General features: G+C 43.5%; 1 protein-coding gene across 2 annotated transcripts in view; it reads right to left on the bottom strand.

Annotated features, from left to right (window-relative positions):
• Window positions 1-13,732, bottom strand: part of REV3L (REV3 like, DNA directed polymerase zeta catalytic subunit) — a 954,247-nt gene that overhangs the window by 22,559 nt on the left and 917,956 nt on the right. For both annotated transcript variants that reach the window (XM_078649145.1, XM_078649144.1), the window contains exon 31: window positions 10,557-10,763. In XM_078649145.1, coding sequence (XP_078505271.1) covers window positions 10,557-10,763 — 207 coding nt within the window. The remainder of the gene's footprint in view (window positions 1-10,556; window positions 10,764-13,732) is intronic.

Here is a 13,732-nt window from a genome sequence, read left to right as displayed (position 1 = left end):
CCTATTGAATTGTGTACAGAGGCATAAGCAAAACACTGAAGGCCCTACGAGCTCCCTTTCTTGCACATTTAGGAGGATTGTGGAGAAGGCAATCTAACCCAACATAACCCTCGCCCCCACACCTCCAATGTGCTGTCTCTTCAAAGTCCTTTCATGGCACAGCTCCCAGCCAGTAGACAAATGAAAAGCAAAGGGGTCTGGATCCTCACTCATACCACAGTTTCCACTTCCACTTCTGCCGCTTCCTGAAGATAGAATAATGGCTTGTATGGGCCCCACTTCTTTATAACAGTGCTGTCATCTAGAGCTCCCACCATCTCATGGCGAGAGGTGAACGGGTTCCAACCTGCATGCAATCTCGATATAGGGGAACACATGCCTCCGAGTTTCTGCAGACGGTGATCACTATCTTTCTCACGTCTAGTCATCAGCTCGAGCGCAAGTGCTTCCTACTCCCTCCGCCAGCCCTGCTGAACCACCCATATGGGTGAAACCACCGCTCCGGTCCAAGAAGTCAGGGCTCTGCTGGACCCAAGATGAGTGAAGCCCACTCAGCAGCCTGAGTAGGTAATAAACTCTGTTTCTGTCAGCATCGGAAACCTTCAATTAAACCTGGGGAAAAAACTTGAGAATTGTTTTACTTGGTCTTAACTGCAAAGTTTGGGGAAATAGTAGAATTTCCCAAATATTATTTTCATATTTTTAATTTCCACTGCCGACCGTGAAAAACTGATCAGTGCACTGCCAAATTCTCTATACACAACCACTATTTTCAATGGAAACAACCTCTCAAGGTTCAGAAGGCAAGAAATAGGAAAAAAAAATCCATACTAAAGTCCACAATAAACTTATTACCACCATGGTTTTTGTTACTTTTAGATAGAACCTACTTATTGGTTTACAGGACTGTCCTATCTAGTTCTTAAGGATTCAAGGATGCCTCTTTACTCAGTCCAAAATATCCCCCATACGAAGGTAGGTGAATTACTGAACAAAAACGAATATGAAGGTCCCTGTGAAATGAGAAGAATACTTTCAGAAAGAATGCCAAATTAGAGTTATCTACAATGGATAGAATAAACTGACGACCTATTGCAAAAGGAAACAGACTCCCTGATCTTCTAGAGCCCTTCCCAACACATCCTGCAACTACGTACAACATCTCCCCATTAGAAAAGAAATAGATCTTGATGAGATATAAAATAGTACACCCAGATCACTGTATGGGAAAAGTCCTTACAAGCTTAGGTCGACACTGAGATAATACCGCTCAGTTCTGACGTGAATAACTAACATGGAGGGATGAAAATGTAGAACGTTTGACTAATCCTCAAACTATTGCCTGAATGACACCAGCTCTTAAAGAGGATACACAGAACATGAGCATACCATATTCTCTCCAATAGGATCCCAAATCTACCCAAAAATGTCAGGAGAAAATAGTGCATTTGGGATTGAAAAAAGAAAAAAAAAATACTTGATCACAGCTGACCAAAAAGGTTGTTTACTTTATATGGAGGAAGTCGGAGGCAGGCTACTGAGAATAACTGTCCGTGTACTCGAGATTAGAATCTGTCTGCTTAGAAGTTAGCAGCAGAAAGACAACAGGAGAAAAATAGACCTGGAGAGTTAATAATGTACTTAAAAGAACAACCTTAAGCTTTATACAATCATATTGAGTGAATGCACTAGTTAGAGAAAAACAAACTCTAGAAGGAGCCTGAAGTTCCAGGAGACAATTTAAAGAGTTTTTTCTGTACTACCAATATACCCTACTCTTTGTTAGATGTGATGACTAAGGAACATTATATTTGCCTTCCATTACTTCTGTGGCTTACCAGTAGTAACAAAAATATGGGTGATCAAGGCACTCCATCAAAAGAGTGTCTATTTTGGTAACAGATACAACTCCTAAACACCCCACACATCTCTCCGATGGAGAAAAAACGTTTAAAAGCAAAATTAGTAAGCACAACTGTTTACAGTATGCTGCATGGAGACAACACAATGAGAAGCGATTTAAGCGTGGTTCAATAGCTGATCAAATATGTTGAAAGGTTTTCTGTTTTCGGTATTGAGCGAGTTTGTAGTCTACAGGGGTGAATGTCTTGTTGGCAATACTGATGAAAACAAAATGGTTACTTACCAGTAAGAGCAGTTTTGCAGCTTGAAGAATTTTCTGGATTCACATGCAGTGCACTATTCCGGCATCAAGTGTCAAGAGTCTTAACCCTTTGTTAGTCCTCGTTTTCTTTTTTTTTTTTGCTGGGCGCTATCTGTGGCCATTTGGTGCTATGCCCATCCTCTTGTGTCATCAGACGTGTTCCCCGGAAGCCTCTGTAGGTGGTCGCCATCTTCAGATTCTTTTTTCTGTCTTGGTGACCTCTGTCGTTATTGGCTTCTTGACAATTCTAGGCAAAGCAGAGTGTAAACCTCCGTGCAACCTCTCAGTTTTTGAGAATGTGGGCGTGTGAATACAGAAAATTCTTCAAACTAGTTCTACTGGTAAGTAACCATTTAGTTTTGCAACAAGAATCCTTTTCTGGGTTCACAAGCTGTGCATTCATTTTTTAGTGGTATTCTGTTTTCACCCGAAGGTGGTGCTAAAATGAGGTCGAGTTTGCAAATAGGTGTTTCAGCACTCTGTCCCACTTATGAATCTTTGTTCAACTGGACATGCACGTAATAGCACTTTGTGAAGGTATGAACCAATGACCAGCTTGCTGTCATGCAGATGTTGCTTATCGGCATGTTTGCTAAGGTGGCCTCTTTCCTTCCTTATGGAATGGGCTCTAGGACTGGTCTCCAAATGCATGCCTAGTTCCTGGTAGCAGCGTTGTACTGTTGCACTATCCATCTTGCGAAGGTTCCCTTTCTTACTGGTAATCCTGTGCTTGAATCAGCAAGGATATGGGGAACTGGTTTGCCTTTCTGATCTTTTTAGTTCTTTTCATGTAGTACATCATTATTCTGCACATGCCCGTCATGTGTAGGGCTCTTTTTTGGTTGCTGGAAGAAAGCTGCCCTCCATTTTTGGTTGTTGGAAGAAATCTGGTTGAGGAGTCATTTGATTTACATGGAAATGGGATATGACTTTCAAGTGCAGGTTTGTCCGCATGATGATCCTGTCCTTTTGTATTTGTAGGAAGGGTTCCTAGGTAATTAGAGCTTGCCGTTCACTCACCCTACGTTGTAATGTGATTGCAATTAGGAAGGTGGATTTTAAGGTCAAGAACCGCAGTTCCGCCTGGTGCAGCCGTTTAATGGGTGACTACATTAGTTGTGGGAGGACCAAGTTAAGGTTCCACATTGGAGTTGGTGCAGACCTGGGTGGAGCTACTCTCTTTGCCCCTTCTAGAAACCTTTTAATCACTAGTGCTGTGCAGAGGATTCTTCCGAAGTGTTCTCTTGTATAAGATACTATTGCCGCTAAGTGTTTAGTGAGGCATATGTTAGGTTGTCGCCTAGCAGGTGTGGGAGGTATCGGAATACTACTGTGTCTTCTCTTCTGCGGTGGAGCAATTCTTTATCCCTGCACCACAGAACACATCTCTGCCATTTTCCTGCATAGTACCGTCTTGTACTCTTTTAGAGTGTCTCTGGATTGTTTTGGGAGGTTCAGGTGGCCAACATGTATGTCCTCAGGAGCCATGCCGCCAGACTCAATGTGTTTACTTCCAGCAGGTGGACTCTTTGCCCCTGCATGGTGAGAAGGTGGTGCCTTGTTGGCAACTTTATAACGTTCCCTGTGCCATCTCCACCAGGTCTGAAAACCATATTTGTCTTGCCCACAGAGGAGCAATGAGGATGATCAGGGTCATGTGCGACTGCACTTGCTTATGATGGGGATATGAGTGGAATTGGTTGAAAAGCTTATGCAAATCTCCCAGATCAGTCTATTGACAGGCATACTTCTTGGAGTGGTGGTGTGGGTGCCTGGAAGTCTTGGCATTTTGCATTTTCTGGTGTTGTGAAGAGGTCAATCTCTAATGTTCCCCAGTGCATGAAGAGCTCCTGGAGCACCTGTCCATTTAGTTTCCATTTGTGCGATACCGAAGCTTGTCTGCTTAGTCCGTCTGCCTCTTCGTTAAAGTTATTCTTCTTTGAATGGGCCATGTCCATATTTCCTGGGCTAGTTTGGACAGCACATGTGATTTTGTTCCTCCTTGTTTGTTCAGATAGAACATCAGAGTGAAATGAAATGAAAATTAAATTTATAAAGCGCTTGAATGCCCGGAGGTGTCTTGGCGCTGGCTTTACTTAAGTCAATGTGGAGAAATCAGCTCAGTGAGTGAAGGGACCTTCTGGAAGGCCAACTATTGGCCACACAACCAGGTTTTTAGAGCTTTCCTGAATTGAAGAGGGTATTCCATAACTTGGCTGTACAGGTGACATTGCTTCTACCTCCCCAGGAGGATTTTCTGAAATTGGGAACAATAACATTCTTGGCTGCAGATGAACGCAATGGCCTAGAGGGGACACCAAGAAAAGCTGGGTTTAAGGTACTCAGAGACTGAATTATGAAGTGCTTTAAAGACAATGCAAAGAGCCTTAAAAGCAATGCGCTTGTATATGGGTAACTAATGCAGCTCTTTGAGCCCCGAGGGTGCCAACTGATGCTTGGGGATGCCGCGTAGAAGCCGGGCTGCAGCATTTTGGAGAATCTGCAATTTGTTAAGAAGTTTTAGGTGTATATTGAAATATAGTGCATTTCAGTAGCACAATTTAAATAAGACTAGAACCGTAACCACGGTCTTTTGCCAGTTGTTTGGAATGTATGGAAGCAATTTCCTAAGCATCTTAAGAATGTAGAAAGCAGAAGATGTTACCAATTTGACTTGGCTTCCAAATGTCAGCTTGTTGTCAAAAAGAATTCCTAGGTTTCTCACTTTCTCGACAGTTGCAGGCAGTGCACCCATTTCCTCGACCATCAGCTAGAAGACCAGAAGGATGCGTTTTAACCGAACAAGAGCACTTCAGTCTTTCCAGAGTTCCTTTTTAGGCAATTATTGTTCATTCAGTTGCCTATATGCAACATACAATCATGTAACCTGTCAGCAGTGTTGTCGGAATTGCTGAACACTGCAACTGCAAATCTGAGTCTCATCACTGTAAGATATCACAGAAAAACCAAACGATTTTATGAGCCTAGCTAGTGGGGTGACACACAAGTTAAAAAGAGTGGGGTTTAAGGAGGATATCTGTGGTACTCCACATGGAAGAACAAAGGGATCGGATTCGAATTTTCCCTGTTCAGCTAGGAAGAATTTTAAAGGAGCTAAAACCAATCCCCAATCCCCTGATCCCTAAGGAGTAGAGACGGTCAATCAAAAGGTCATGATTGACCGTGTCAAATGGCGCTGTGAGGTCTAATAAAATCATTCAATGTGTTGTCTGTTTATATTTGTCTGAAAAGCTGTTAAGGCCAGAAAGACAGTCTTTAGTTCCAGGACATTTATGTGCTGGATTACTTCCACCGCTATCCATAGTACTTCATGGTGTGCTCCCCAGCACAAGTGGGAAGTACGGGGTGATGGTCACAGTTGGAGTTGGCTATGTGAAGGGCTGACTCACCGTTAAGGTGTTTGTGTTACACCACTCCATCTCTTCCAGCACTTTCTGCATTCCAGCCACTAGATCCTCCAAACTACCTGTTGCCTGGGACCATTGATTCTGGATCCAATCTAGAAGGGGTCTCATGTGTAGTCTTGCATGTAGGATAAGAGGAATTCAGGAGGCCCTCATTCCCATCATTTTACCTGCAGTCCTCACTGTTAGACTGCCCCTTGCAGTAGCAGCTCTAGGATTTCCTGAGCCCTCTTAAGGGTAAGAAACTATTTCGCCTCCACATTGTTAATCCTTGCTCCTAGAAAGGTATTTTCCCTTTCTGGATGATTTTTCTAGGTTGATTGTGAAACCTAGTCTGTGGAGTCTGACCATTACAGTTCTGAAGTTCTTCTTGCATTGGTGGAAAGAGTTCACTTTTACCAGCCAATCGCCCAGGTATGGGTATATATGGATTCCTTTCCATCCTAGGTAGGCTGTCACAGTGGCCATGCATTTTGTGAATACCTTTGGTGCAGACTCGATCCTGATTGGTAATGGTTTTGATTTGGGTCGAACTGCAGGTATTTCATGTGCTTGAAGTTGACGGGGATGTGTAGTAAGTGTCCTTCAAGTCTGTAGTTGCCATGTAGTTATTTTCGCCCCAGCCACGGTAGCACCTCTTGTAGCGTGCACATCTTGAATTTTTGTGTTTTTATTCATTTGTTTATGAAACGGAGGTTCAGAATTGGTCGGAGCGACTTGTCTACCTTTGGGATGAGGAAGTATGTTGAGTAGTTCCCTTGGTTGATTTCTGCTGATGTCACTCTCTCTATCGCCCTTTTTCCAAGAGGTCCTGCACCGCATGTTCTAGGCAGCATCTCTCTTCTTTCGAGTGTGTCTTCCTTCTTGGTTTGGCTCCTGGGTATGTCTTTTCAAATCTGTGCAATTTCTATGATGGACGATGATGAAGATGCACTTGTCTGATGTGACCCTTCTCCACTCCTGGAGGAAGGCCTTTATTCTGTCCCCCACTGGTGTTGTGTGGTAGGGCGGCTGGCCGGTGGTGTCACATGCCTGAGAAGCTGGCTCCTCTGGAAAGCAGTACTCTTCCTCTCAATCGGCTATGAAAGGGCTGTTGTGCCGGTTGTGATAGCTAGTGTTGCATCGCTGGTTGCTGTTACTGTCCAGTGTGGCAGTAGGGCATCTGTGGTGCTGTGTCCTGGAAGCTTCCCCTTCCGAAATGTCTTCTCATGGGGACTGACACCCTACGCGGTTGGTCTCAAAACAGTAACACCTCCCATGGGCCTGGCTGTGTCTTTGTCCTTCTTCAACTGCTGAAGTGTTTCATCCACTGCAGTGCCAAATAGGTGTTCTCCGGTGAAGGTGGTGTTAATAATGCATGTCTACACCTCACTTTTGAACCATGACACCCGTAGCCAGGCGTATCTTCTCAGTCTTGTGCCCGTGATCATTTGTCTACTGCTGTGTCTGAGGTGTCTAGGGTGCATTTCAAGCATATATTGGCGATGGTCTTGCCCACTTCTACTAAGACAGCTGACCGCTTTTGGAACTGCTCTGGGGGGTGCTTCATGAGTTTCGTCCATTTATTTTCAGTGCTGATGGGCATCCCGGTTTGGGAAGGTGTTGCACTTTCTGAACCTTCACTATGTGGCTCTTCCGCTCTCCATTTTGTGTCCTACCATCTCCACCCTCTCTCTCTCCTTCTCCGGTGGAGGGCCCATGGAAGTGGAGATGTTAGCTCTCTTCCTGGCTGTGGCCACTTTTAGAGAGGCTGCCGTGGTATACTCTCTAATGTGTAGCCGGTCTCTGGAGGAGTGTTTATACATATTTTCCACTCTCTGGGTCACGGCCTTGCAGGCTGACTGCTTACTGAAAGCATACCTTTCCTAATCTATGCGCCTGTTTGCACTTGCTTATGATCAGGGATATGAGTGAAATTGGTGGAAAAGCGTATGCAAATCTCCCTCTAGTGACAAAGCATTCCCCTTAGAGAGGTGGTGTTGATGCCTGGACGCAAAATCTTGGCATTTTGCATTGCGGTGTTCCCCAGTACGTGAAGAACTCCTGGAGCACCTATCCATTTAGTTACCATTCGTGTGATACGGAAAATTGCCTGCTTAGTCTGTCAGCTTCTACGTTTGGTACTCGTGGCAGATGTGTTGTTATTAAGATTATTCTTCTTTGAATTGCCCATGTCCATATTTTCTGGGCTTGTTTGGACAGCATGTGTGATTTTGTTCCTCCTTGTTTGTTCAGATAGAACATCGTGGTTGTGTTATGATGCATTTGTCTGAAAAGCCTTTAAGGGCAGGAAGACAGTCTTTAGTTCCAGGACATTTATATGTCTCTCCAGTTCTCTATTGTCCTCAACAGGTCCACTGTTTTTTCCGTTCATTCTCTGACCGAATGGTCTCCTTTCCACATGCTGTTCGGTGGTTTTGGTTCTTTGTCCTTTTTTCATCCAAATATGTCACTTGTTATAGCTCTTCTCTCTCTCCCCCTCGCTCTCTAAGTCGTGGACAATTATTTGAATTTCTGGCTCTTTTCTTGGGCGTCCGCTGAGCTTTGGCTGATGCTTTCAGACACAACGGCGGAAAAATGAATCTGAAGATGGCGACCATGCACAGAGGCTTTCGGGGCTCACGTCTAATGACACAAGAGGATGCAAGAGGATACAAGAGTATGGGCACAGCACTAAATGCCCACAGATGACAGCCCAGTAGAAAAAGAAAAAAAGGACTAACTAAAGTTTCCTGTCCCAACCACTAGACGGCGGAATAATACACAGCAGGTGAATCCAGAAAAAGATTCACGCTGCAAAATAGTAAGTATAGGCAATAGGCTAGAGCTGCAGTTTGGCCAGAGAGAGACAATAAAGCATATAACCTAATCACCAAGTGGAAAATGAACACTTACCACTAGTTATCCAAGCTTTATTTGCTCTCTCTGGAACTAATGGGAAACACAATAAATATTAATTCATATTTGTGGGTCCGATTTTAGGACTTTGCTATGCTTTGGGATTTCAGCAATATTGACGCCTGGCTGAATTTATGGTTACAGTGCATATTGACCCTTCGTTCTATATTTGAGCTTTTTGGTGAGCCTCTCCTCTGGTTTTTGTAGTACTCATTCTTTTATAATTTTGCAGGCTTTTGATCATTTTATTTTCGCATTATTTCATTTTCCTTCGGATTTTACATATATCCTTTTGCTATTATATTATTATTTGTAGTGTTTTAAGATGTTGAGGTCCTATCAATTTTCTCACTATTTTGGGGTTCAGGTTAAAGTTACTGATCTTTCACTATAATGGTGTATATAATATCTGGTTTTTGTCTTATATTTTTTCTCACGTGGTGTTTTCCTTTTTTTGGTCACGCTTTTTATTGGTGATGGTTCTTGTTTGTGGAACTTATGCCCACTAATAACTTGTGCATTTGTCTGTTGTAGCCCTGATGAAGTCTGAGGGTATGTGCCTAGACAAAACACGTGTTGGCTCAACTTTTTGCTACTTGTTACATTGATAGAGTGAAACATATTGAATTTATACATGAAACCTGAATAAACCATTATGAAAATGGACTAAGAAGATCATTACTTGGACTCTTTACGTTGTTCTGTGAATGTGGCTCAGGAATTTGATTTTCGTTTTTTCTATTTAAGTGTGGATTCATCTGCTCTCTGTTAACAACGAGGGGCAGTCATTGTTCAATTTCCTTAGAGCACTGTCACAGATGAAGTTGATACTATTGTCCCCTAATATACAGTAGCATCACCGTGCGCAGCCTATACACCCCATCTGCTCTCCTTTGTCTTTGTTGGTTAATACTGACTCTATTACGTTTCTTCCCTCAGCCCTAGTGCATTCTGATTTTTGTAATCTACCCTTAAATAGTCCCCTAACCACACCGTTCTATCTACAGCACATCATGTTTTAGATGCTAAAATAAAATTGCTCGCTAAGTTTTCTGCTGCTCATTGTAGAAGGCCTTTCTTTATAAAATGCTTATTATCATTTATAAATATGTTACTTCTCTACACTGCCTATATTTCCAGCTGACTTTCGAGGAGTCTTTGAATGCAGTTTGGAGTCCCACATAGTTATCTTGTATGAATCTGGTCAACCTTTTTCTCACAATCAGATTTACTCATAAGCTCCATGAAGTACGAGGCCATTTACCACTCTTAAAAGGAAGACAAAGATATTTGGAGGGTTAACAAACAATTTGGAGTGGAAACATGTATGTTCTTTAAGTATGGAGATTTCAATCACAAAGAAATGTAGGCTTCTACCCCATCCCTTTTCAGAGATCTATTCAATATGCCTCCTCCTTATTTTTACTAGGATCCCCATTAACTTATTTCATAATGTTTATCCTGTCAAAGTACTATTTCCTTCCACTATGCCCTGAAGTGGCCTTTAGCTGACATGCAATTGCTTTATGAAATTCCTTCACAAATAAATTAATACATTGTACAACATCAGGGTTCGTTTCATAACATAACAAGGAAAATCCGGGAAGTGTGCCAGTAGCACTGGGTTCTAAAAGTGGTCCCCAGAAATATTAAAAAGATGGTCTCATTGCTATGAGCGCAGAGGAGCAAAACAAAATAAAAATAAAATTTCTGCCACCAAGAAAGCAGAGGCTACAGCCACAGGAACTCAAATCATCAGCCAGTTGACCAGTCTCACTACAACCGAGGCCAAACGCACACCCTGGACACTGCAGTAAAATCTACTGGGGAAACAGATATATAGGAGTAGAAGCAAAGGACTCGAGAAAGAAGAGATTCATTGAGCAAGAAATAGGGCAAATGATAGGAGAAGGAAAAAAAAAAAGAGGGGCCAGGAGGCAGCATTGGTTGATAGTTGTAGACTGACAATAGCATCAGCAGCGCCTGTGTCTAAATAATACGCATACGAAGCATACGTTTTAATTGTTCCAACTTAAGAACAGACAAATTGATGTATATAAAATACATACCTTGACAAGTTGGTCCTGTTTTTGTTCCAACTCTCGGATTTCTTGGTTTAGAATCACAGCTACTTGTTGGGGCTGACTCCTGCACTTGCTACAGATGCCATGCTGGGTCAGGTCATCACAGACAGGACAATGCAATGTAGTGAAATACTGCGAGATGGTGCCTTTTCGACTGTCCTCACTTCGGGCTATGGAGCATGCTTTCTGTACCTAAAATGAGCAGTTAAAAAGATATCACAAGTTTAAGAGGTTCTTTTTTTTTTAAACTCTGAAGTCCATGATAATAACCAAAAACATATATATTATACAAGAAAAAGCGTATAACCACCTAGACTAACCATTTACATCGCTCTACATAACTAATCTCACCCATTCAGTTTTGGTTGATTCTTTGTGGAAATTTAAAGAGTTAAAAATGATTAGGTCATACACATTCAAAACCGTAAGTCGGTCCTAAATGCGCACAGCAAACTTCTTCAGAAACATAGTTCTGAATAACTTTTTTAATGAAAATTGTGGGAGTACCCAGTTTACCTTCCAATAGTCGGAGAACAGCACACTAGCCATTATGTAAGAGAAAAAGATCAGGCTCCAAAGAGAAGTTCCCCAATATTCAATTCCAGCTCAAAACCAGGAACATACATTTACGCAACTCACCAGACTTATAGTAAATGCCAGCACTATGGAGATGAAGTGCTTAATACCAAACCTATAATCCTTCAGAGCACACATTTAAAGGGCAGACATCTTGGTGGAAACGTTGGCAAGAGGGAAAAGTGTAAAAAGCCGCCAATTTGGAAGGCTCAAACGCCTACGACAGATCCATATGAGAGGAGACCAGTTGGACTGAGCCTGCAATGAGAGCCTAGCAAAATCAATTACATGTGGCCGCGGAATATCCTCCACCAGGGGCATAGCAGTGCTTGGCCTGCCTGTCTGAAAGTACGAAATCCTGTTCAGTTGAATAGGGGATTCTTTTGTCACTCCGCAACAGCCAAAGAAGTTTAAGCTGCACCAATTGCAAGCAGCTCGATTGGGCACAAACCCATGTCCAAATGAGAAAATTGTAGTGGAGGAGGATGAAGGAAGTCCAACAGCAGGAACAATGAGCTGATTATTCAGTGAGATCTACCATTTGGGGGCTGTGAACCTTAAAGTCAGGCGGGAGCGGACTGACTGACCTTCAAAAGAAAGGGACAAAATATTATAGAAGAGAGTTAGCCATCTTATTAGGGTAAGAAGTACGTCACCCACACAACAGTCACATATAATATATAGTGGAGGTGAAACAATGGATGTGAGGAAATTGGGTATTATATGGTGTGGCCTGGCGACCTCACCGTCTAACACACTTACAAACTCCTTTAGGTTTCATTTGTCAAATCTTCAGCTCAACCCTGTGTTGCTCTGGCTCTGAGCAGCAAGGCTTACACAAAGGAACAAGTGTAAAGCATTTAAACAGCACCGAAATTACTGAAGATGAAATCAACAAGAAACCAAAGAAGTCTGACCCCAATCTACAAAAATAAACTGCATTTTGATGTATTTTTAGACACCACAACGAAAAAGATCCACCGGAGGGTTCTTGAGTTACAGAATCTACAAGGTATAGTAAATCAAATAATTTCACACTACTGTGAACAAGCACTGGAAAATACAGCAAATAGGATACTTGAAAGATATTTCAGCAAAATGTTGGCCTATCTGTAAAGCGGTCACTTACAATCACTTTAGGTGACCAACTCCAGTGGTGAGCCAGTCAGGAGGAACAGCAAGGTCCTCAGAAACAGCTACCTCAGCAGGCGAATCAGTGTTCAGTCAGTTCCAGGCACTTTTATTCTTTGCAGGGCTTTCCTATATAAGTGGTCCTGATGCAAGGGATGGTGGAGGCTGTGGATGTGATGCGGTCGACGGGGATCTTGCTGGGACTACACCTCGGTCCCTGAAGGAGGCGAGGTGATCCAGGTCACAGGGCCGACATCCCTTGAAGTCCTATCGGTCCTGGCAGAAGTCCAGTCACCACTGGACTACTGGTCGCCTGGTATCACGGTAACAGAATAACTCTACCTGGATCGACAACTAGTCCTCTGGAGGTCCCAGCTACACTCCAATGGCACTCACGGGCTCAGCAAACTTGGATGTAGCTTTGTTCATCGGGTCTTGGTCCCTTGTGCATCACCACAGCAGCTGGTGGTGGGGTGAAGACTTTGGGCTACTATCTAGTCCCAGCAGGTTTCTTCAGCTGTTGTGTGCCTGTGCTGCAAACAGGAGGCCAGTGAGCTGACTCTTGGAGTCTCTTGGCCTTGGCTAAGTTCTGGGGATGACTTCTCCTTGAGCATGACATGTTAGGCAAAGTACTTTTCCTTTGCTAGCCACCAGGTGCATTCCAGAATAGTGCAGCCTCTTTACCAGTTCCATGGTGCAGCAGGGCAGTCCTTAGTCGGTACTTCTTCCAGTCCAGTTGAGATCTGTTGTCAGGGTTTCAGGAGTGCCCCACGTATGCTCACAACATGTCCTTAGGGCAGATTGTGGTTGGTAGCCAATAGGATACCAGGTTCCCTCCCATCTAATTACCACTTCCTTTGAAGTGTAGCATCTGTGCATCCTAGGATACACCATCTGCACACTTCTAATATGGCAGGACCACACTCGCGTGTGAAACTCCCTAACCCAACCCATAGGTGTGCCAACCATGGGGCTAAAAGTCCCTGGGAAAAACGTTGGGCATGGGGTTCCCCTCTCCTGTCCCTGGTGCCAGCCCGTTTGCCTGAACAATGGAGCAGCCTCTCTTCAAAGTGCTACCCCCTTCCAACGAAGCCCAATTAGCTAAATCCCTGGACTAGGTCAGTATCGTGGGTCCAAGGGCAGACATCGACCAGAGAGGAACTGCGTTTGACCAGTAAAAGCCCCAGTTGTGCATATCTATATCATGCCCTACCTTTCTTGGGGCATGGGATAAGGACCAGCAGGCAGTGCTTAGCCGCAACCTCAATGCAAAGGTTGGTAGCCTGATGCAAGTAGCAGACTACTTCTTGCCAATACGAAGCTATGCTGGCACAACTCCAGATGATATGAGATTTTCTCTTTTTGGGCACGCCTGTCACTTGTTTTGACGGCGGAGCACCTGTTTGAGGATTCGTGCTCGACCCTCAGGTTCGGCATCTTCTGTGATTTTCCCT

The sequence above is a fragment of the Lissotriton helveticus genome, chromosome 6, assembly GCF_964261635.1.
Source record: "Lissotriton helveticus chromosome 6, aLisHel1.1, whole genome shotgun sequence".
NCBI classification, from domain to species: Eukaryota; Metazoa; Chordata; class Amphibia; order Caudata; family Salamandridae; genus Lissotriton; species Lissotriton helveticus.
The sequence above is the reverse complement of the archived record's forward strand: the minus strand, read 5'-3'. Positions and strand labels throughout refer to the sequence as shown.